General features: G+C 52.3%; 2 protein-coding genes and 1 pseudogene across 3 annotated transcripts in view; 1 reads left to right on the top strand and 2 right to left on the bottom strand.

The window, feature by feature from the left end:
• The window catches only part of ILF2 (interleukin enhancer binding factor 2), a 29,207-nt gene extending 21,537 nt beyond the window's left edge, over positions 1-7,670 (top strand). The window contains exons 13-15 of one of the 2 annotated variants that reach the window (XM_060255644.1): positions 1,240-1,330; positions 5,221-5,377; positions 7,517-7,670. In XM_060255644.1, coding sequence (XP_060111627.1) covers positions 1,240-1,330; positions 5,221-5,377; positions 7,517-7,553 — 285 coding nt within the window. In that variant the 3' untranslated portion in view covers positions 7,554-7,670. Of the gene's footprint in view, positions 1-1,239; positions 1,331-5,220; positions 5,395-7,516 lie in introns of those variants that run through there. The other variant, XM_060255653.1, reaches the window with a different exon arrangement.
• Positions 7,671-10,678: 3,008 nt separating this feature from the next.
• SNAPIN (SNAP associated protein) lies at positions 10,679-15,203 on the bottom strand. The gene is made up of 4 exons (XM_060255664.1): positions 14,826-15,203; positions 13,180-13,226; positions 12,835-12,953; positions 10,679-11,114 (listed from the first exon to the last, which is right to left on the bottom strand). Exons 1-4 carry the CDS (start codon positions 14,972-14,974, stop codon positions 11,010-11,012), a joined length of 420 nt encoding a protein of 139 aa, XP_060111647.1. The 5' UTR covers positions 14,975-15,203; the 3' UTR covers positions 10,679-11,009.
• Positions 15,204-20,208: 5,005 nt separating this feature from the next.
• Positions 20,209-22,715, bottom strand: part of LOC132583924 (mothers against decapentaplegic homolog 4-like) — a 43,501-nt pseudogene continuing 40,994 nt past the window's right edge.

Below are 22,715 nucleotides of genomic sequence, written 5' to 3' on the forward strand. Positions count from 1 at the left end.
GCAGTACTGCAGCTTTACCACTCTGAGCCACGGGGCTGCTAGAATCTCGTTTAGACTCCTGTATTTTAAAACATTTCTCTATTCTATAAGCCCTGAACTAGATAGCCCAGGCTAGCCCATCTCATTAGATCTCAGAAGCTAAGCACAGCTGTCCCTAGCCAGGACTTGGATGGGAGACCTCCAAGGAATACCTGGGCTGGGACGCAGAGGCAGGCTGTAGCAAACCACCTCTGAACGCCTCTTGCCTTTAAAATCCCGTGGGGCCGCCGTAACTCAGCTGTGACTTGATGACCAAAAAAAAAAAAAGTGTTATGGTCAAGAGGCACCTTCTTGTATGACCATGAATGTCGGTAACATGTATATTCGGGGCCTGTAGAGCTTTACCTGCCCGCTTTGGTGATAACTGCCCAAGTTATAAAAGCAGCAGGTATAACTGAGGTGTGCCACAGACTACATGAGAGGCAAATTATGTACACACTGAGATGTGTAGCAGAGGTCCATCAGTGGCTGTTAGCCACAGGGTATTGGTGGATTTTTCTATCTGGGGCAGTGATAGTCTGTATTCTCTGCTTGCGGGGGGGGGGGCACAGTGGGAGGGTTTCTAGTTTCTTGGCCCCACTGGTGGACCTCCTGATGACGCCTGGGGTTTTTTTGGCCACTGTGTGACACAGAGTGTTGGACTGGATGGCCATTGGCCTGGTCCAACATGGCATCTCTTAAGTTCTTCTGTGTATTTGCCTTGTGGCTCCTAAGCACAGAGCCTGTGACTGGTTCAGGATGATGTTAGCCATCAATCTAGGAAGCCCTTGAAAGGCCCCTGGAAAGAGGTAGAAGGAATGGATGCTAAGTGCCATACATCCTCCTCGTTGTCCCCGGGCCAAAGGAAGCCCGCTTGAAATCTACTAGGGATAGGGCCTTCTCCGTAATGGCCCCTTCCTGGTGGAACCAGCTGCCGGAAGAGGTGAGGGCCCTGCAGGATCTTGCCCAATTCCGCAGGGCCTGTAAGACAGTCCTCTTCTGGCTGGCTTACAACTAACCGGCACCTGAAACTGAGTGTAGTTTTATAAGACTGCTGTATGTTTTTAATGTTTTAACTGTGTAAAATGTTTAAATTTTTATATTTTTATGTTAGATTTTATATGCTGTAAGCCGCCCTGAGCCACCTGGTGGGAAGGGCGGGATATAAATTGCAAATAAACTAAACATAAACATGTTTCTCCCTCTCCCCAACACCTGCAGGACATGGTGTGCTACACGGCTCAAACCCTGGTCCGCATTCTCTCTCACGGTGGCTACAGGAAGATCCTCGGGCAGGAAGGAGACGCCAGCTGTAAGTAGGAACTCTAGGAGATGAATGAGGGGGTGGGAGGGAAACCTGGTAGTGTTGGGGAGTCAAGGCCTGTTGTTTCTATGCGTGAGCAGGAGGTGGGGAAAAATAGTTAAGAGTAGATTCAGGTGGGCGTAGCCATGTTAGGCTGAAGCAGGGGTTGCCAAACTTGGAGAGCCAGTTTGGTGTAGTGGTTAAGTGTGCAAACTCCGATCTGAGAGAACCGAGTGTGATTCCTCACTCCTCTACTTGCAGCTGCTGGAATGGCCTTGGATTAGCCATAGCTATCACAGGAGTTTTCCTTGAAAGGGCAGCTGCTGGGAGAGCCCTCTCAGCCCCACCCACCTTACAGGGTGTCTGTTGTGGGGTGGAGAGGTAAAGGAGATTGTAAGCCGCTCTGAGTCTCTGATTCAGAGAGAAGGGTGGGGTATAAATCTGCAGTCTTCTTAAGAGCCACATAAAGGAAATGTCAGATGTTTGAGAACTGCAGGAAATGAACATCAGATGTTTGAGAGTCGCACTACAGAAAGGAAGGAAAGAAGGCAAATAGATTGGGGAGGGAGAGGTGGAAAGAAAGCAACTTTAAATGCATTCTCCAAGCCACCAACTGGCTTGGTTTGGCAAAGTGATTTAAAGAGACAAACGCGTTCTCCAAGCTGGCTGATGGGGTGGTGGGGTCTTTGAGAGCCGCACAATATGTGTGAAAGAGCCGCATGTGGCTCCCAATCCCTGGTCTGAAGCAGTAGAGCAAAGTTAAGAGTCCGGGGCACCTTTAAGACCACCAAAGTTTTATTCAAGATATGAGCTTCCAGATAGAATGATTTTAATATTATATCTATGAAGTGTGCGTGCCACATGAAAGCTCATACCTTGAATAAAAATGTGTTGGTCTTAAAGGTGCCACTGGACTCTGTTTAATTTTGAATGCAAGTTTCTGTGTGCATGCAAGCTTTGAAAGCTTATGCCCAACATTAAACTTTGTCGAGTCTTAAAGGTGCTACTGGACCTGAGACTTTGTTCTATCGTTAAGGGCATGCATGAAGCAACATGTTGGAGGTAACAGTGGTGGTCAGGTTTCTGTGTGTGTTTTAGTCCCTCTTCTAAAAGTAGATGGCTTCAAAAGGGAACTAGACTGATTGATAGAGGATATGTCTATGACTGGCTGCTAGCCATGGTGGCTGAAGGGAGCCTCCACATTCGGAGGCAGTCAGCCTCTGAATCTCACTGCCAGGAGGTGACATCAGCCTCCGTGCCCCGTTGTTGGCCCTCTGGAGGAACTGGTCAGCCACTGTTGCCAGATGGAATACTTGACCAGATGGGGCACACTAGTCTGATCCAGCAGGACTCTTCTGATGTTCTTATGAGGGGAAGGCCTCAGCCTCTCTGCCCTGTGGTTGGCCCTCCAGAGGAACTGGTTGAGGCCACTGTGTGAGACAGGATGCTGGACTAGATGAACCTTCACTGGTCTGATCCAGCAGGGCTCTTCTGATGTTCTTGTGAGGGGAAGGCCTCAGCCTCTCTGCCCTGTGGTTGGCCCTCCAGAGGAACTGGTTGAGGCCACTGTGTGAGGCAGGATGCTGGACTAGAAGGACCCTTACTGGTCTGATCCAGCAGGACTCTTCTGATGTTCTTATGAGGGGAAGGCCTTGGCCCCTCTGCCTTGTTGTTGGCCCTCCAGAGGAACTGGTTGAGGCAACTGTGTGAGACAGGATGCTGGACTAGATGGACCCTCACTGGTCTGATCCAGCAGGACTCTTCTGATGTTCTTATGAGGGGAAGGCCTCGGCCTCTCTGCCCTGTTGCTGGCCCTCCAGAGAAACTGGTTGAGGCCACTATGTGAGGCAGGATGCTGGACTAGATGGACCCTCACTGGTCTGATCCAGCAGGACTCTTCTGATGTTCTTATGAGGGGAAGGCCTTGGCTCCTCTGCCTTGTTGTTGGCCCTCCAGAGGAACTGGTTGAGGCCAGTGTGTGAGACTGGATGCTGGACTAGATGGACTCTCACTGGTCAGATCCAGCAGGACTCTTCTGATGTTCTTATGAGGGGAAGGCCTCGGCCTCTCTGCCCTGTTGTTGGCCCTCCAGAGGAAGTGGTTGAGGCCATTGTGTGAGGCAGGATGCTGGACTAGATGGACCCTCACTGGTCTGATCCAGCAGGACTCTTCTGATGTTCTTATGAGGGTAAGGCCTCGGCCTCTCTGCCCTGTTGCTGGCCCTCCAGAGAAACTGGTTGAGGCCACTGTGTGAGGCAGGATGCTGGACTAGATGGACCCTCCTGATCCAGCAGGGCTCTTCTGATGTTCTTATGAGGGGAAGGCCTCAACCTCTCTGCCCAGTTGTTGGCCCTCCAGAGGAACTGGTTGAGGCCTCTTTGTGAGGCAGGATGCTGGACTAGATGGACCCTCACTGGTCTGATCCAGCAGGGCCCTTCTGATGTTCTTCTGAGGGGAAGGCCTCAGCCTCTCTGCCCTGTTGCTGGCCCTCCAGAGGAACTGGCTGAGGCCACTGTGTGAGGCAGGAGGCTGGACTAGATGGACCCTCACTGGTCTGATCCAGCAGGGCCCTTCTGATGTTCTTATGAGGGGAAGGCCTCGGCCTCTCTGCCCTGTTGTTGGCCCTCCAGAGGAACTGGCTGAGGCCACTGTGTGAGGCAGGAGGCTGGACTAGATGGACCCTCACTGGTCTGATCCAGCAGGGCCCTTCTGATGTTCTTATGAGGGGAAGGCCTCGGCCTCTCTGCCCTGTTGTTGGCCCTCCAGAGGAACTGGCTGAGGCCACTGTGTGAGGCAGGAGGCTGGACTAGATGGACCCTCACTGGTCTGATCCAGCAGGGCCCTTCTGATGTTCTTATGAGGGGAAGGCCTCGGCCTCTCTGCCCTGTTGTTGGCCCTCCAGAGGAACTGGCTGAGGCCACTGTGTGAGGCAGGAGGCTGGACTAGATGGACCCTCACTGGTCTGATCCAGCAGGGCCCTTCTGATGTTCTTATGAGGGGAAGGCCTCGGCCTCTCCGCCCTGTTGTTGGCCCTCCAGAGGAACTGGCTGAGGCCACTGTGTGAGGCAGGAGGCTGGACTAGATGGACCCTCACTGGTCTGATCCAGCAGGGCCCTTCTGATGTTCTTATGAGGGGAAGGCCTCGGCCTCTCTGCCCTGTTGTTGGCCCTCCAGAGGAACTGGCTGAGGCCACTGTGTGAGGCAGGAGGCTGGACTAGATGGACCCTCACTGGTCTGATCCAGCAGGGCCCTTCTGATGTTCTTATGAGGGGAAGGCCTCGGCCTCTCTGCCCTGTTGTTGGCCCTCCAGAGGAACTGGCTGAGGCCACTGTGTGAGGCAGGAGGCTGGACTAGATGGACCCTCACTGGTCTGATCCAGCAGGGCCCTTCTGATGTTCTTATGAGGGGAAGGCCTTGGTCTCTCTGCCCTGTTGTTGGCCCTCCAGAGGAACTGGCTGAGGCCACCGTGTGAGGTAGGAGGCTGGACTAGATGGAGCCTCACTGGTCTGATCCAGCAGGGCTCTTCTGATGTTCTTCTGAGGGGAAGGCCTCGGCCTCTCTGCCCCGTTATCAGCCCTCCAGGGAAACTGGTTGCGGCTGCTCTGTGAGGCAGGATGCTAGACTTAGAAGGGCCACACTGGTCTGACCCAGCAGGGCTTTTTTTATGTTCTTAGAGTGCTGTATGTGCTTGCAAATTCCTTTGTTGGGTATCCATTACCAAAATACCCATGAATAAAATGATTCAGGTGCTGCAGTTCAGGGGTTTGTCTCGACGCTTCCTATAAGAAATGCTCCACAGACTCGACACAAAAAAGTTACGAAGCAGCAGACTGGGGTCTTGTTACCTACCTACCCCCCCCCCCCAAGGTTCTTATAGCAATCTCTGTGTTGCTTTGCAGACCTGGCCACTGAAATGTCCACCTGGGATGGGGTGATCGTGACCCCCTCGGAGAAGGCCTATGAGAAGCCACCAGAGAAGAAGGAGGGGGAAGAGGAGGAGGAGAATCAGGAAGAAACCGCCGCTGGGGAGGAAGAAGAGACCATGGAGACCCAGGAGTAATTTGCCAGGTTTATTTATTTGTGTTTATTTATTTTATTCGATTTATATCCCGCCCTCCCCACCGAAGCAGGCTCAGGGCGGCTTTGAGAGGAGAGACGGTGGCTCAGTGGTAGAGCATCTGAGAGCCAGTTTGGTGTAGTGGTTAAGTGTGCGGACTCCTATCTGGGAGAACCGGGTTTGATTCCCCACTCCTCCACTTGCACCTGCTGGAATGGCCTTGGGTCAGCCATAGCTCTGGCAGAAGTTGTCCTAGAAAGGGCAGCAGCTGTGAGAGCCCTCTCCAGCCCCACCCACCTCACAGGGTGTCTGTTGTGGGGGAGGAAGGTAAAGGAGATTGTGAGCCGCTCTGAGACTCTTTGGAGTGGAGGGCGGGATATAAATCCAATATCTTCATCTACCTCACAGGGTGTCTGTTGTGGGGGAGGAAGGTAAAGGAGATTGTGAGTCGCTCTGAGACTCTTTGGAGTGGAGGGCGGGATATAAATCCAATATCTTCATCTACCTCACAGGGTGTCTGTTGTGGGGGAGGAAGGGAAAGGAGATTGTGAGGCGCTCTGAGACTCTTCGGAGTGGAGGGCGGGATATAAATCCAATATCATCATCTTCTTCTGCTTGGTAAGCAGAAGGTCCCAGGCTCAATCCCCGGCATCTCCAACTAAAAAGGGTCCAGCCAAGTAGGTGTGAAAACCCTCAGTTTGACACCCTGGAGAGCCGCTGCCAGTCTGAGTAGACAAGACTGACTTGGATGGACTGAGGGTCTGATTCAGTAGAAGGCAGCTTCGTATGTCCATATATGAGATGTCACATTGTGACAAGACAAGAGATGCTGGCAAAAGGGGAGTAGTACAGAGAAATCAGCCTGACTAAAAGAGGAAGCTCTTAACTGTGATAGGTCAGAGCAGGTCATGTGGCACTACATGATAGTAGCAGGATCTTGGTTTGAAATCTGAAGTTCAAGGGGAGGGACGGTAGCTCAGTGGTAGAGCATCTGCTTCATAAGCAGGTCACAGGTTCAATCCCCGGCATCTCCAACTAAAAAGGGTCCAGGCAAACAGGCGTGAAAAACCTCAGCTTGAGACCCTGGAGAGCCGCTGCCATTCTGAGCAGACAATACTGACTTTGATGGACCCAGGGTCTGAGTCAGTAGAAGGCAGCTTCATATGTTCGTATATTCAGTCCCCAGCATCTCCAGTTGAAAGGACCGGGCAGCAGGAAATGGGAAAGACCTCTGCCTAGGACATGGGGAGCCATGGGGAGGGACGTTGGTTCAGTGGTAGAGCATCTGCTTGGTAAGCAGGAGGTCCTAGGTTCAATCTCCAGCATCTCCAACTAAAAATGGTCCAGGCAAATAGGTGTGAAAAACCTCAACTTGAGACCCTGGAGAGCCACTGCCAGTTAGGGGAGGGATGGTGGCTCAGTGGTAGATCATCTGCTTGGTAAGCAGAAGGTCCCAGGTTCAATCTCCAGCATCTCCAACTAAAAAGGGTCCAGGCAAATAGGTGTGAAAAACCTCAGCTTGAAACCCCGGAGAGCCGCTGCCAGTCTGAGTAGGTAAGACTGACTTCGATGGACCGCGGGTCTGATTCAGTATAAGACAGCTTCATATGTTCATATACGTTGGGGAGGGACGGTGGCTCAGTGGTAGAGCATCTGCTTGGTAAGCAGAAAGGTCTCAGGTTCAATCCCTGGCATCTCCAACTAAAAAGGGTCCAGGCAAGTAGGCGTGAAAAACCTCAGCTTGAGACCCTGGAGAGCCGCTGCCAGTCTGAGAATACAAGACTGACTTTGATGGACCCAGGGTCTGAGTCAGTAGAAGGCCGATTCATATGTGATCTCAAAGGCCCTGCTGTTGTGGGTTTTCTTTTCCCACCAGCTTTTTGGTAAACTATCGCTCGTTCCATCCCTTTGCATTCCCAGCCTTCTCATTCCAGCGGTGTGCCCCCTCATCCCCTCCTTCTGGGCCGACAATCTTTGTCCCCCAGAACTGCCAACCGGGGACAAGAGGCAAGGATCCCCCCTCAGCGGCTGCAGACGGCCAGGCCCAATTCAGACTCACCTTAAATGGAGGCTTAGTTCATCGGTGCGGGGGGACGGGACTGGAGCAGGTTTAAGGGCTGTCTCCTTCTGTCTTGCAGTTCGGTTTCTCCTCACGCCCCCGCCGTGGAAGCTTGAACCAGCTCGAAGCTGCAGCACAGGACCAAGCCGGCGTCCTTTCTGTGTTTTGTTTAATCGTGTTGTTTTTATAGTTCTCCCCATTAAAAAAAAAAAGTTCTTCCCCCTCTTTTTAAACGCCGTCTGTTTCTGTTGCCGTCCCGATGATTCGTTCAGAACCTTCTCGACAAAAGTTGAAACTCATTGCAGAAAATAGCAAATAGCCGAGATACTGATTTTTTTTAAAAAGAAATAATTAGCGGTTGTTTATTGCTTAGCAAATGCCACCCAGCTGTCAAGACTTCCAGATGCCACACAGCTAGGGGAGAGGATGACCCATTGCACATCCTGGTGTGCTGGAAGGTACTCTGTTGCTGTAAAAACATCTTGGGCCAGTAGACCAAACTGCTCCAAGGAGAGTATATGTGAGAGGGTAGAAAGAAACCTGTCTACTTCCCTCGTCATTTGGGGCTAAGTGAGGAAAATACATGTTCTAGGACAGGGGTGGCCAAACTGTGGCTTAGGAGCCACAAGTGACTCTGGGTGGCTCTCCAAGCCCCCACTACCCCATAGGTCGGTTTGGAGAATGCATTCAAAGTTAAAGTTGCTTTCTTTCTATCTCTTATCTTTCCCCTATCTAGCGCCTGCCGCCTTGTCTTGCAGCTCTCAAACATCTGATGTTTGTTCTGTGTGGCTAGTACGTTAAGCAAGTTTGGCCACCCCTGTCCTAGGAGTTTTTCCCCCTAAGCTCCTTCCGGGCTGACAGTCTTTGTCCCCCAGAACTGCCAGCCAGGGACAAACAATGAAGATCCTGTGAATTTAGGGGGAAGCGTTCGTGAGTTTCCTGCATCGTGCAGGAAACATTGCGCAACTTTTAACTTCTTTCCTCCACATCCAATCATTCCTAATGTCAGAAAGCTAACAAAAAAGAAGCTGATTCATTTGAAATGTGGTATCGGAGAAGAGTGTATGGATACCGTGGTCCGCCAGGAAGACAAAATAAGTGGGTTCCAGAGCCGATCAACCCCAAATTCTCCCTAGAAGCTAAAATGACTAAACAGGCTATTGTACTTTTTTTCACATTATGGAAAAGACAGTAAAGCTAGGAAAAGGGGAGGACTGAACATGAGATGGATGGATTGACTTAACCAAGGAAGCCACAGCCCCCTCCGTTTGCAAGGCTGTGAGCAGCAGGCTGTTTGGAGGTTAATTCAGAGGGTTGCCGTAAGTTGGAAACAGCTTGATGGCACATAACATACAGTTGTAACCTCCATACTATCATGCAGCACAAGGTAATACTTGTAAGTTTTTCCCTCCTCAGCCAGCTTCTGGACTGACCAAACAGCTTAGCATCTTTTTCTGCTTTGGGACCATGGTTTTAAGGACCAGTGCGGATCGCTGGTGGGTCTGCTCACTCCATCTTTCTGTACAAAGAACACAGGACCCCCAGCATACATTGTCTTTAGCAAAGACGGGAACTGTGAGGAAATTAATAAAGGCGTGTGAAAGCACACACATCTAAGCACTGATTAAAGGAGAAACCTGGTCACCACTTCCCTCCTTGCTGCACTACAGCATATTTTGCTGTGTTTTTTTACCTTTCTTCCATTGTTAAGTGAAACAAGCGGAGGACCTGTGAAATTCAGCCCGGGGGTGGCGGGGAGACTCCCGTCTCCCCTCCCCGTGCTCTGCAGTTGTGTCTGGGGGGCTGTGGCCTCGGGCACCTGCCCTACTGCTGGTCACAACAGCTGTCACAGAACTCAAGTATTCACAGCCAAATGCTTTTTTTTACATTGGGAATTTTACCACCCTCCCTCCCTCCCAAACCTGCAAACTTGAGGGGGGGTTCCTGAGGTGCGTAGAAGAATCAGCATGGCCTCAGTCCATAGATGGAGATATCCAGAGACAGGGACCAGACTTTGCAATATTCTTTCAGCAGAAGCCGCTCACAGAATGAAACCGGTGGCTGAACTTATGGTTGAGGGCCTGCCTGTCTGTCTACTGCCTTTCTCCATATGTTCCCCCCGAGAGCACTGCGTTCAGGGACACAAAATCTGCTATCTGTCCCCGGACCAAGGGAGGCCAGACTGCTCTACACGGGCCAGGGCCTTCTCGGTGGCAGCACCAGAAATGTGAAACGCCCTCCCAGAGGCCATAAGGGCCCTGCGGGATCTCTCCCAGTTCCACAGGGCCTGTAAATCTGAATTATTTTGACAGGCCTTTAATACCTATATGGGAGAGGACTGCCATCCTGCACTGCTGAGCGACATCACTCAGGCATTAGGATAGCCGTAGGATCACTGAGAAGAAAGAAAGCTTATGATCCCGCCTATACTGAAGTTTCGAGCATTACCATGAAATGTATTTTTATTGTCCATCGATGGCTATTAGCAACAGGGTATAGATGGAACTCTGTCTGGGGCAGTGATGCTCTGTATTCTTGGTGCTTGGGGTGGGGGGCAACAGTGGGAGGGCTTCTAGTGTCCTGGCCCCACTGATGGACCTCCTGATGGCACTTGGATTTTTTGGCCACTGTGTGACACAGAGTGTTGGACTGGATGGGCCATTGGCCTGATCCAATATGGCTTCTCTTATATCTGGGGCAGTGATGCTCTGTATTCTTGGTGCTTGGGGAGGCAACAGTGGGAGGACTTCTAGTGTCCTGTCCCCACTAACGGACCTCCTGATGGCACTTGGGGTTTTTTGGCCACCGTGTGACCCAGAATGTTGGACTGGATGGGCCATTGGCTTGATCCAATATGGCTACTTATATTCTTATATCTGGGGCAGTGATGCTCTGTATTCTTGGTGCTTGTGGGGGGGCAACAGTGGAAGGGCTTCTGGTGTCCTGGCCCCACTAATGGACCTCCTGATGGCACTTGGGGTTTTTTGGCCACCGTGTGACCCAGAATATTGGACCGGATGGGCCATTGGTTTGATCCAACATGGCTTCTCTTACGTTCCTTTTATCGTTTTAAATTGTAACCTAAAATTGTTTTTGAATTGACTGTTACCCGGCCTGAGTCGGCTTGTGGAGAGGGCGGGATAGAAATCTAAAAGTAACAAATAAATAAACTTCCTGTGGCAGGGAAGTGGAAAGCCCCCCTCCCCACCCCCGTTAGCTATGTAGAAAAGAGATCCGGGTCTTGTAGGGATTAGTGGTGTTTTTTTATTGCACTGGCATCAAGCATTCTTAACACTCTCCAAAGCCATAACTGCACTAACTCCACATTGCTGCGCGGCTTGCAGAAAAGCGTAACTGATGCTGCCTCTTCACATGCGAGGCTCTGGATGAATCCTTCAGTGAACTCTATGCAGCCTCCTGGGCCAGTGCTGTCTCTCCGGGTCCCCCCACTCCAGTGTGATCCCCCTCCAGTCAATCCAAGCTGCTTAGCACCCGCGAGCAAGAAAACTGCGGTCCCGAAACCAGCTGACGGCATCTCTCCACTTGCCGGAAGCGGCGCCCTGGTCTGGTCCTCACTTGCTGGGGGAACCTTGCGGGTAACTTCCAGTCGCCTCGAGCATGGCCTTTCTGCGGGCTGTCTCCTTGGCCACACTGTGGTTGAGTCTCCTCAGACGCTCCTGTGAAAACAGGGACAACGTACTTCACAAATGGCGTCACTGAACTCCAGTTATATCTCAACTCTTTGTAAAGTGCCAACATTCAGTGGCTACTAGCCACAGGGTACAGATGGAATTCTGTCTGGGGCAGGGATGCTCTGTATTCTTGGTGCTTGGAGTGGGGGGCACAGTGGGAGGGCTTCTAGTGTCCTGGCCCCCCTGATGGCACCTGGGTTTTTTGGCCACTGTGTGACACAGAGTGTTGGACTGGATGGGCTATTGGCCTGATCCAACATGTTCTTATGGCCACTGTGTGACACAGAGTGTTGGACTGGATGGGCCACTGGCCTGATCCAACATGGCTTCTCTTATGTTCTTATGGCCACTGTGTGACACAGAGTGTTGGACTGGATGGGCCACTGGCCTGATCCAACATGGCTCCTCTTATGTTCTTATGGCCACTGTGTGACACAGAGTGTTGGACTGGATGGGCCATTGGCCTGATCCAACATGGCTCCTCTGATGTTCTTATGGCCACTGTGTGACACAGAGTGTTGGACTGGATGGGCCCTTCGCCTGATCCAACATGGCTCCTCTTATGTTCTTATGGCCACTGTGTGACACAGAGTGTTGGACTGGATGGGCCATTGGCCTGATCCAACATGGCTCCTCTGATGTTCTTATGGCCACTGTGTGACACAGAGTGTTGGACTGGATGGGCCCTTCGCCTGATCCAACATGGCCTCTCTTCTGTTCTTGAGTTGCAGCGAACCTGCAGGGTTTCTGGGCACAGGATGTTCAGAGGTGGCTCAGAGCCAACGTGTATCAACTCCTGGCCTTCCTTCTTCGTCTCCCATCCTAGGGTGACCCTGCTTAGCTTCCAAGATGGGACTCGCCTGGGCTGCCCGGCTTGGTCTCAGCACCAGACCCCCAGTTTATTTCTTGCATTCAGTTTCCGTTTATTTCAATTTCTATCCCGCCCTTCCCACCAAAGTGGCTCAGGGTGGCTTGCAACACATAAGAACTAACATAGGTTTTGGGTTTAAAATACAACAAATTACACCGTTAAAACAATAAAATGGTAAAACATAAAAACAAGCGACCTATCAGAATACTACACTGCAATCTTCTATAGAGCTTCCAATGCCAGTTAGTTGTAGGCCAGCCGGAAAAGGGCCATCTTACAGGCCCTGCGGAACTGGCCAGGGTCCCGCAGGGCCCTCACCTCCGGCAGCTGGTTCCACCAGCAAGGGGCTGTTACCGAGAAGGCCCTGTCCCTGGTGCATTTCAGACGGGCTTCTTTTGGCCCGGGGATATCAAGCAGATTTTGAGAGCCCAGTCTCAGCACTCTCTGGGGAACATGTGGGGAGAGACAGTCCCTAAGGTAGGCAGGTCCTCGGCCATATAGGGCTTTAAAGGTAATAACCAGCACCTTGTACCGGACTCGGTAAGAAAGGTAACACAGGAGTAACGAGTAACGAGCCTGCATAGGGGCTGCTACACTTTTCAACTTCAAGGCCACATCTACATATCCGCCTGTTTTGCGGGCTCAGCGTTGGCACCGGAGCAGAGCCAGAGTCCACCTCAGCCCTCGTAACAGGCCCTTGCTCCCTCAAGACATTTTAAAAAAAGTTTTTCAGATGGCAGCTTGGCAGCTGACACGTCCGACAAATAGCGGCGAGCCGGCGTGGCCCCCGGGCCGTCGCAGCTGCCGCAGGGATGGGTCCCACCTGTTTCTCACCTGCGTGTTCTGCAAGATATTGTTCACCAGGACGACTCTGCGGCGGGCATTGAGCAGTTTCTTGACGTAAGGGTCCAGGTCGAGGGCTACTTTTTGGTCTTCGTTGATCCGGCAAAGCTCTGAGCGGGGAACAGAAAACAAAACCATTGGGTCCCACTGCTTTCGGGGCTTAGAACCAGGCGATTTTAATGCCTGCCCACGTGATAGGTAACCCCTGAGAGCCGGCAACAGAGGAATGGAATGGGGAGTTAACGACGACCCTTTTATGCTCAAGAGTGGCCCTGCAAAGCAGGGGTGATCTGGCTGCTTATACTCCTCCTGACAGTTGACTACTAGTGTGCTTACCTGTGGCCAGACTATCGATATGTTCTCGTAGCTCCACTTGACTCTCCCTGCCAGAGAGGAAGGAGGGGGAGGAGAGAGTAAGAGAAGATAGGCACAAGACAGAATCATACAGTATTTTAAAATTATTTAATTCATTGGTACTCCATCTTTTCCCCCAACTTTTCTCACACGGCTCTCTTCTCCGTTTTATCCTCACAACAAGCCTGCGAGGTGGGTTACGCAGACAGTGTGAGTGGCCCAAAAAGTCACCTGGCAAACTTTTGTAGCACAAGTGGGGGTTCCAACTCGGGTCTCCCACATTGGAACAGGTCCAGAGGAGGGCGACGAAAATCTCTGCTCTGGTAAGATCTCACCTGGTGTTTTGTGTTCAGTTTTGGGCACATTTTAAGGATATAAACAAGCTGGAAGGGGTCCAGAGGAGGGCGACGAGGATGGTGAGGGGTCTGGAGACCAAGTCCTGTGAGGAAAGGTTAAAGGAGCTGGGGATGTTTAGCCTGGAGAGGAGGAGGCTGAGAGGTGATAGGAGCACCATCTTCAAGCTCTCATGTAGAGGAGGACATGGAATTGTTTTCTGTGGCCCCAGAAAGCAGAACCAGAACCAACGGGTTGAAATTAAATCAAAAGAGTTTCCGGCTCAACATTAGGAAGAACTTCCTGACCGTTAGAGCGGTTCCTCGGTGGAACAGGCTTCCTCGAGAGGTGGTGGGCTCTCCTTCTTTGGAGGTTTTTAAACAGGCTAGATGGCCACCTGACAGCAATAAAGATCCTGTGAATTTAGGGGGAGGTGTCTTGAGTTTCTTGCATTGTGTTCTTCCTAATGTTGAGCCGGAAACTCTTGGTTTAATTTCAACCCATTGGTTCTGGTTCTACCTTCCGGGGCTGCAGAAAACAATTCCACATCCTCCTCTATATGACAGCCCTTCAAGTCCTTGAAGATGGTGATCATATCACCTCTCAGCCACTTCCTCTCCAAGCTAAACATGCCCAGCTCCTTCAACCTTTCTTCATAGGACTTGTTCTCCAAACCCCTCACCATCTTCGTCGTCCTCCTCTGGACCCATTCCAGCTCGTCTATATCCTTCTTAAAATGTAGTGCCCAAAACTGAGCACAATACTCCAGGTGAGGTCTTTCCAGAGCAGAGTAAAGCGATACCATCTCATCACATGATCTGGACACTACACTTCTGTTGATACGGCCCAAAACTGCATTTGCCTTTTTAGCCACCGCATCACACATCTGACTCATGTTCAGCGTATGATCCGCTAAGACCCCTAGATTCTTTTCGCACATACTACTGCTAAGACAAGTCTCCCCCATCCTATAACCATGCATTGGATTTTTCCTACCTAAATGCAGAACTTTATACATTTATCCCCGTTAAAATTCATTTTATTGATTGTAGCCCAGTTTTCCAGCCTGTCAAGTTCATCCTGTTTCTGTCGTCTTCTGTATTTGCAAGCCCTCCCAATTTAGTATTAAATGTGAGGGTCAGCACTCCCTGTGGAGTTCAGTGATGCTTGTCACACCCTTGCTCCTGGCTCTACCCCAAAGTTTCCTGGCTCCACCCCCAAGTATTTCTTGAACTGGACCTGGCAACCCTAGATGCAGCAGCTGCACCTGACGGACGCCCGCCTGTCCTGCCCACCTGACTGCATGGACGTGGCCGTCCAGCTGCCGCACAGCCGGGCGCAGAAACTCGAGCAGGCCTTCCGCGAAGAGGTCTCTGGCAGCGGGACCCACCGGGCTCCCCGGCCCCGAAGGAGCGGCCAGTCCAGGAGCCCCCGCCGCCGCCATCCCTTGGCCTGAGTGGCCGCAAAGCTCGCCGGGAGAACTTTGGCCGCAAAGCCCGCCGGGAGAACTTTGGTCAAGGCAGAGCCAGAGAGCTGGAGCGCAAAGGCTCACAGGGAGGTCGGGGAGAGGCCACTGGGTTGGGCTGGAGCGACTCGCCACTTCAACTTCCGGCTTGGGGGAGAAAACGGAAGACGGCTCGTTCCTCTTTCCGGACTCAGGGCGGTGTCGCTCTAGTCCCAGAGCGGCCTCTATGGTTAACCCCGACCCCGCGCATTTTTTGCAATTGGTCGAGAAGGGAAGGGGGAAACCAGCGCCGAGACAGACCGGAAGTTCCGGTGAGCTCTGGTTTTTAGTCGCTGCGCATGGGTCTCTGGGAAATGTAGTCCCTTCTTTAGTGCCTGACTTTTAATGCTTGGGGTTTTAAGAAGTGTTGTTTTAACCATTTTTTTAAATTAAGGTCTGCTACTGTTGCTAATTTAAAAAAAAAAGAAGTGCATCGTGCTTTCCAGATGGTGGCTGGAGATTATCTGGAATTAAACTGAGCTGCAGCTAGGGTTGCCAAGTCCAATTCAAGAAATATCTGGAGACATTGGGGGTGGAGCCAGGAGCAAGGGTGTGACAGACATAATTGAACTCCAAAGGGGGTTCTGGCCAGCACAATTACGTCACATCACATTCCTCCATTGGAAATAATGGACAGGGGCATCATCTTTGGAGGCTCATAGAATTGGATCCCCTGGTCCAACCCTTTTGAAACTTGGAGGGTATTTTGGGGAGAGACATCGGATGCTATGCTGAAATTTTGGTGCCTCTACCTCAAAAACAGCACCCCCCCATCCCAGAGCCCCAGATACCCATGGATCAATTCTCTATTATACCCTATGGGAATCGGTCTCCATAGGGCATAATGGAGTGCCCGGGAGGCATTTCCCTCCCCCCGCTTTCTAATGACTCTGAAGTAGGCAGAGGGCCTCCAAATCGGCTCTGCGGCACTGGACCATGTTGAGGCCCACTTATGTGATATGGGGCGGTGGGTGGCTTGCTGGCCTTTTGAATGGGTGGAGGGGCAGCCAAAGAGAGCCCCAGGCAAGCGAAACCTGCTTAGGCTGGCTGGATCTCTAGCCAGCCCGAGGAGCTTCGCTCACCCGGGGCTCTCCTTTCTTGCATTGCGTTGCTTTTGGTTGGGCGGGGAGGCAGCATATGCTAATGAGTTATGCTAATGAAAGCCGCCACTTATTTTTCTACAAAACAACTCCTGGATATGATACTTGTGGAAAATAATCCAGTATAAATGGATGAACTAGTGATGTTAATGTGATATGAATATGATTGTTGAATGAATTAGTATTGGGATTTGTCTTGCGCAGCGTTTGTTCTCAAGTTGCATCCTTCACACTGCAGTTTCCTCTTTTGTAAGACCTCCAGATGGGGCCTGGACTGACGAGGGATTGCATCTGATCTCCAGATAGGGTTGCCAATCCCCAGGTGGGGGCAGGGGATCCCCCCGGTTTGGAGGCCCTCCCCCCGCTTCAGGGTCATTAGAAAGCGGGAGGAGGGGAGGGAAGTGTCTGTTGGGAAAGCTATTATTCCCATAGAAAATCATGGAGAATTGATTTGCGGGTATCTGGGGGGGGGGGCTGTTTTTTTGGGGTAGAGGTACCAAATTTTCACCACTAATTAGGGTTGCCAAGTCCAATTTAAGAAATATCTGGGGACTTTGGGGGTGGAGCCAGGAGACATTGGGGTGGAGCCAAGATCAAGGGTGTGACAAGCATAATTGAACTCCAAAGGGAGTTCTGGCCATCACATTTAAAGGGACGGCACACCTTTTCAATTCCTTCCTTCCATAGGAAATAATGAAGGATAGGGGCGCCTTTTTGGGGCTCATAGAATTGGACCCCCGGTCCAATCTTTTTGAAACTTGGGGGGCATTTTGGGGAGAGGCACTAGATGCTATACTGAAAATTTGGTGCCTCAACCCCAAAAAACAGCCCCCCAGAGACCTGCAGATCAATTCTCCATTATTTTCTATGGGAATAAATTAGGGTTGCCAATCCCCAGGTGGGGGCAGGGGATCCCCCGGGTTTGGAGGCCCTCCCCCCGCTTCAGGGTCGTCAGAAAGCGGGGAGGAGGGGAGGGAAATGTGTGCTGGGAACTCTGTTATTCCCTATGGGAGATTATTCCCATAGAAATTCATGGAGAATTGATCTGCGGGTATCTGGAGCTCTGGGGGGGGTGGCTGTTCTTTGGGGTAGAGGCACCAAACTTTCCGTATAGCATGCTAGTGCCTCTCCCAAATTCCCCCCCCCCAAGTTTCAAAAAGATTGGACCAGGGGGTCCAATTCTATGAGCCCCAAAAGGTGCCCCTATCCATTATTTCCTATGGAAGGAAGGAATTGAAAAGGTGTGCCGTCCCTTTAAATGTGATGGCCAGAACTCCCTTTGGCGTTCAATTATGCTTGGTCACAGCCTTGATCTTGGCTCCACACCTAATGTCTCCTGGCTCCACCCCCAAAGTCCCCAGATATTTCTTGAATTGGACTTGGCAACCCTAGAATAAATCTCCATAGGGAATAACAGAGTTCCAGCAGACATTTCCCTCCCCTCACCCCCGCTTTCTGACGACCCTGAAGCGGGGGGAGGGCCTCCAAACCGGGGGATTCCCTGCCCCCACCTGGGGATTTGGCAACCCTACTCCTAATGTCTCCTGGCTCCACCCCCAAAGTCCCCAGATATTTCTTGAATTGGACTTGGCAACCCTAGTGTGATGTCATTTTGGGCCCCAGGGCCCAGCCACCTAAATTTTTCTGGCTATGGCGTGTTTGGAGGGCGGAGTCTTATGGCATCAAACCCCACTTTAGTCCTCACCTCTTGCCAAGCCCCCGCCTTCCTCAGGCTGCACTCCCAAAGTCTCCGGGAACAGAGTCAGCAACCCTCTTAAATCCGCTTTCCTGGGAGTAAGCCCCAAGGAATTCAATGGGACTTCACTTCCAAGAAGCCCTGTTTCGGATTGCTCATTTTTTTCTGTCATTATTCAGCCAATTGCTAACGAAGCTGTAAGGTGATGCTACTGTCTGGTACACGAGTACCACGCCTGGGGCTTAATTTTATGTTTTATTTTTGCACGTGCATGAAACGCAGCAAACTCGACCAAAAATAACAGCCTTTATTTTATTTTACAAAACGTATATCCCAGCTTTCCGCCGGCCGAGGCAGCTACAAATCGAAACAGACCGGGTAAAACCCACGTCGTTAAACCTATAAAAATCAACCTCCCGCCCACAAAGAAAGCACATTAGTAATTCGATGGCTCGTTCTGTATCTTGTATAATTTATTTATTTGCCTCAATGGTTTTTGGTTTTTCTGCCTTTTGACTTGTTGAATCGTGGGCTCCAATGCAACCGGGGGCAGCTTCACCCCCCACCACCGTGGATTTGGGCTGCCAATCCCCCGTTGGGGGGGCATGGGACCCCCTGGTATAGAGCCCCTCCCTCTGCTTCGGGGCTGATCAAAACGCGGGGTTGGGGTGGGAGGGAATGGCTGCTGGATGCTCCATTATACCCGATGGAGACCAGTCCCCATAGGGTATAATGGAGAATCAATCTGCGGTATCTGGCGCTCTGGGAGGGGGCTGCTTTGGTTTTTTTTTTAAATAGTGGCACCAAATTTTCAACATAAGTTGCTGGTGCCTCTCCTCAAGAAACCCCCCAAGTTTCAACAATATTGCACCTGGCAGTCCAATCTCTGAGCTCCAAACGAAGGTGCCCCCCATCCTCCATTATTTCTAATGGAGGGAAAGCATTTCCCAGTTGCTTTAAATGTGATGGTGGCTCACCCGGCACTCGCTTTGGAGTCCCCACTGCCGGAGCCCTCCTGCCCTCTCCCAGAATCTCCTGTTCAGTCCCCCCACCCGCTTGCTGGCCCTACCCTGAAGGAGGGGGCAAAAAGGTCCTTTCTTTCCCAGAGGTGGACAATAGGACCTGGACATGAGGGATTCCTTCCAGGGTGTTGGCAGTCCTATGGAATACAGATGGCCCCCCAGCTAAGGAATGGGTAACTGCGACTTGCATGTCTGTTGGACATTGGGCATGTTAGAAATTCAGCCCCCCATTGGCAGGTTTGGTGGGAGGGGGTTCCGGGTGGGGTGTTTTTTGGCATTGTCAATTATTTGGCTGATTGATATTTAAAGCACAATAATAAACCTCGGGACGAGAGGAAGAAGAGGAGGAGATGGGATTTAGACCCTGCCCTTCACTCGGAGTCTCAAAGCGGCTTACAATCTCCTTCCCTTCCCACAACAATCAACCTGTGCGGGAAGTGGGGCTGAGAGAGCTCTGACAGAAACTGCCCTGAGAGAACAGCTCTGCGAGAACTTGTGACTCATTCAAGGTCTTATCAAGAGGTACAGGCGGAGGAGGAGTGGGGAATCAAACCCAGTTCTCCCAGATAAGAGCCCCGCGCACTGAACCGCTACACCAAACGAGGGCCGTGTAGGATAAGGGCAGTGCTGGATTAAACTCTAGGCAGTCAAAATCTTGGGGGCCCCCTTGCAAATTATCTCAGTCGGAGTGCCCGCCCCACTGCCTGCAGCCCTCACTGCAGCCTGCAGGCACCTTTTTAAAAAGCCCCTTTGAGAAAGCTGCGGGGGAGAGTCAGAGAAGGGCAAACTTGGCAACAGCGCCGGCAGCAGCCGCACCAGGCAAGTCGGGCAAAGAGCGGCTCAGTTGCTGGCCAGGCGTGCAGGCTGGAGGGCTGCAAGCAGGAGAGAAAGTGGTGGGAGAAAGCTGGCCTAGGGACCCCTAAAGGTGTGAGGGCCATAGGCCGGTGCCTAGTTGGCCTAATTGTTAATCCGGCCTTGGGTAACGGTACGGGAGACGGGGCACTTGTGCACTGTTCTCAGTTCATCTTTGGCCACTTTAGAGCTTTGCAGGGCAAACGAGAAGGTCCTCAAAACAAGTCTGTAATGGCTCGAGGATCCGAGCAAGGGGAGGCCCTCCTGGTTCGTTCACGTCACGGCTGGTCTCAGGACAGGACGAGTCGCGTCTCCCGTGGTAGCTGACAGAAAGTTCCACCGCCTCAGGCCCTTCGAGGACTACGGGGATCTGTCCCTCTTCAACGGGCGTCGAAAGGGGGAGGGGTCAAGGCTCTCTTTCACAGTGCTGACGGCCCCAGCGGGGCCTGCGCGGGGGCCACGACAGGGAGGCGTGCGAGGTCTCGGGCTCTGCTCCCTTCCGCTCTAGTTGACGGGGCCCGGGTCGGCCAGCGGCATGGTGTGGAGGACCTCGTCCAGGAGCTGCAGGGCCCGGTGGAGGTGGACCTCGATCCAGCATGGGGTGGTGCTTGATGCTCTGCCGCGGGTAGTCCGGCCCCCAGCCCTTGACGAAGCTGAGTCGCATGGATGCAGAGCGGCGGAGGTCGTCCACCCCCGATCCCGGCTGCTGCTGAGAGGCCTGGAGGGCAGAAGAAGGGAAGCTTAGCGGAGCATGGCGCTCAGCTGCCGGCGGGGTTTGCCACTTGCAGGGCTATTTTTTGCAGCAGGGACTAGGCCTTGCCAATCCCCAGGTCCCAGCGGGGGTTCTTCCGCTTTCCCAGGCTCCTTCCCGCCCCCAGTCAGCTGGTCGGCAGGGGGGAAGCCCCGCCCCCACAGCCACCATGTGACTTTCCACCTCCGGAAGCTTCAGTCTCCAACTGAAAGGCTTCCTCTTGGGATGGGGTGTCTGTGTTACTTGGAAGACGCTGGCAGCAACTCGTGAGTAGAGAGGCCAATCCCTCCCTTCAGAGTCGCCAGAAACGTCTGCTGAGCACCGTTATTCCCTATGTGGAGATCGATTCTCATAGGGTATAATGCGGAATTGATCTGGAGGTTTCGGGGGCTCTGGGGAGGCTGTTTTTTTGAGGTAGAGGCACCAAATTTTCCGTAGAGTATCTAGTGCCTCCGCCCCAAAGTACCCCCCAAGTTTCAAAACGATTGGACCAAGGGTCCAATTCTATGAGCCCCCCCAAAAGGTACCCCTATTCATTATTTCCTATGGAAGGAAGACATTTAAAAAGTGTGCTGTCCCTTTAAATGTGATGGCCAGAACTCCCTTGGAGTTCAATTCTGCTTGTCACACCCTTGCTCCTGGCTCCGCCCCCCAATGTCTCCTGGCTCCACCCTCAAAGTCCCCAGATATTTCTTGAATTGGACTTGGCAACCCTAGCAGGGACTCCTTTGCATATTCGGCCAGGCCTTGAATTCAGCGGGAGCTCACAGGAGCACAGCTCCTGAACTTTTCTGACAGTTCTCTGCCCTCCTCCCCACCTACCTTGTCCATTGAATAGGAGGTGCAGCTGCATAACAATCCCTGGATTAGGAGAGCGGGCAGCCAATCAGACACCAGGGCTTTGCCATGCCCCCCCCCAGCAGCCCTCATTAACTCCTGGAGAAGCCCGCACCACCCTTTCTCCACTTCTTATGTGATTTTGGGTGGTGGGTAGCTTGCTGGCCTTTTGACTGGGTGGTGGTGGTGGCCCAGGAGAACCCCAGGTGAGCGCGGCCTGCTTGGGCTGGCTGGATCTCTAGCCAGCCCAAGCAGGCCTCGCTCGCCCGGGGCTCTCCTTTCTTGCATCGGGTTGCTTTTGGCTGGCTGGTGGGGAGCATGCGCTAATGAGTTATGCTAATGAACTCCCCCGCATATTTTTCTACAAAACGACCCCCGTATTAGGCCACACCCACCTCAGGTAGCCAATTCTCCAAGAGTTTACAGTAGGCCTTGTAATAAGAGCCCTGTAAGCTCTTGGAAGATTGGCTACATCAGGGAGGTGTGGCCTAATATGCAAAGGAGTTCCTGCTACCAAAAAAAAAAAGCCCTGATTGCCAGCCCTCAGGGGTTCCCCCGTTTGGGGGGCTCCTCTCCACCAGAGACCAGGTGGCCCAGTGGGGAAAACCCCTCCCCTAAACAGGGACCTCGCTGGGTGATGTCCCCGACAGGATAGCATCCCCTAGAAGTGACATCGTCATGCCAGAGAACTCACACAGGGGAACGCTCTGTTTTTCAGGCAAACTCGATGGCTGACGCCCGATTTAATCTCAGAGTTCACCCGAAACCAGCACGTTCCCCCGTGCAAGATCCCTGACACAATGACGTCCCTTCCGGGTGATCTGAACTTCTGCAAGTGCACGAGGCTGTAGGGGTTTTTTAGAAAATTCTCCCATGATGCTGGGACCCGCCCACGACCCTTCTGCTGGTTGCGGCAAGACCTCGCTGAGCATCCAGAGAGGCCACGCTTCAGGAACTCCGGAGTCACTCTAGAGCCAGAGGCTTCAACCAGGGAGCCCAGAGGTGCCCCCCCCCCCGGAGCTGGAGGTTAGAGGCAGGCAGACAACACAGCCCAGAGCTGCCTCTGGATCCAGGGTTGCCAATCCCCAGGTGGGGGCAGGGGATCCCCCGGTTTGGAGGCCCTCCCCCCCGCTTCAGGGTCGTCAGAAAGCTGGGGGAGGGGAGGGAAATGTCTGCTGGGCACTCTGTTATTCCCTATGGAGATTTATTCCCATAGAAAATCATGGAGAATTGATCCGCGGGTATCTGGGGCTCTGGGGGGGGGCTGTTTTTGGGGGTAGAGGCACCAAATTTTCAGTATAGCATCTAGTGCCTTTCCCCAAAATACCCATCAAGTTTCAAAAAGATTGGACCAGGGGGGCCCAATTCTATGAGCTGAAAAAGAAGTGCCCCTATCCATTATTTCCTATGGAAGGAAGGAATT

This window comes from Heteronotia binoei, chromosome 1, assembly GCF_032191835.1.
Source record: "Heteronotia binoei isolate CCM8104 ecotype False Entrance Well chromosome 1, APGP_CSIRO_Hbin_v1, whole genome shotgun sequence".
Lineage (NCBI taxonomy): Eukaryota > Metazoa > Chordata > Lepidosauria > Squamata > Gekkonidae > Heteronotia > Heteronotia binoei.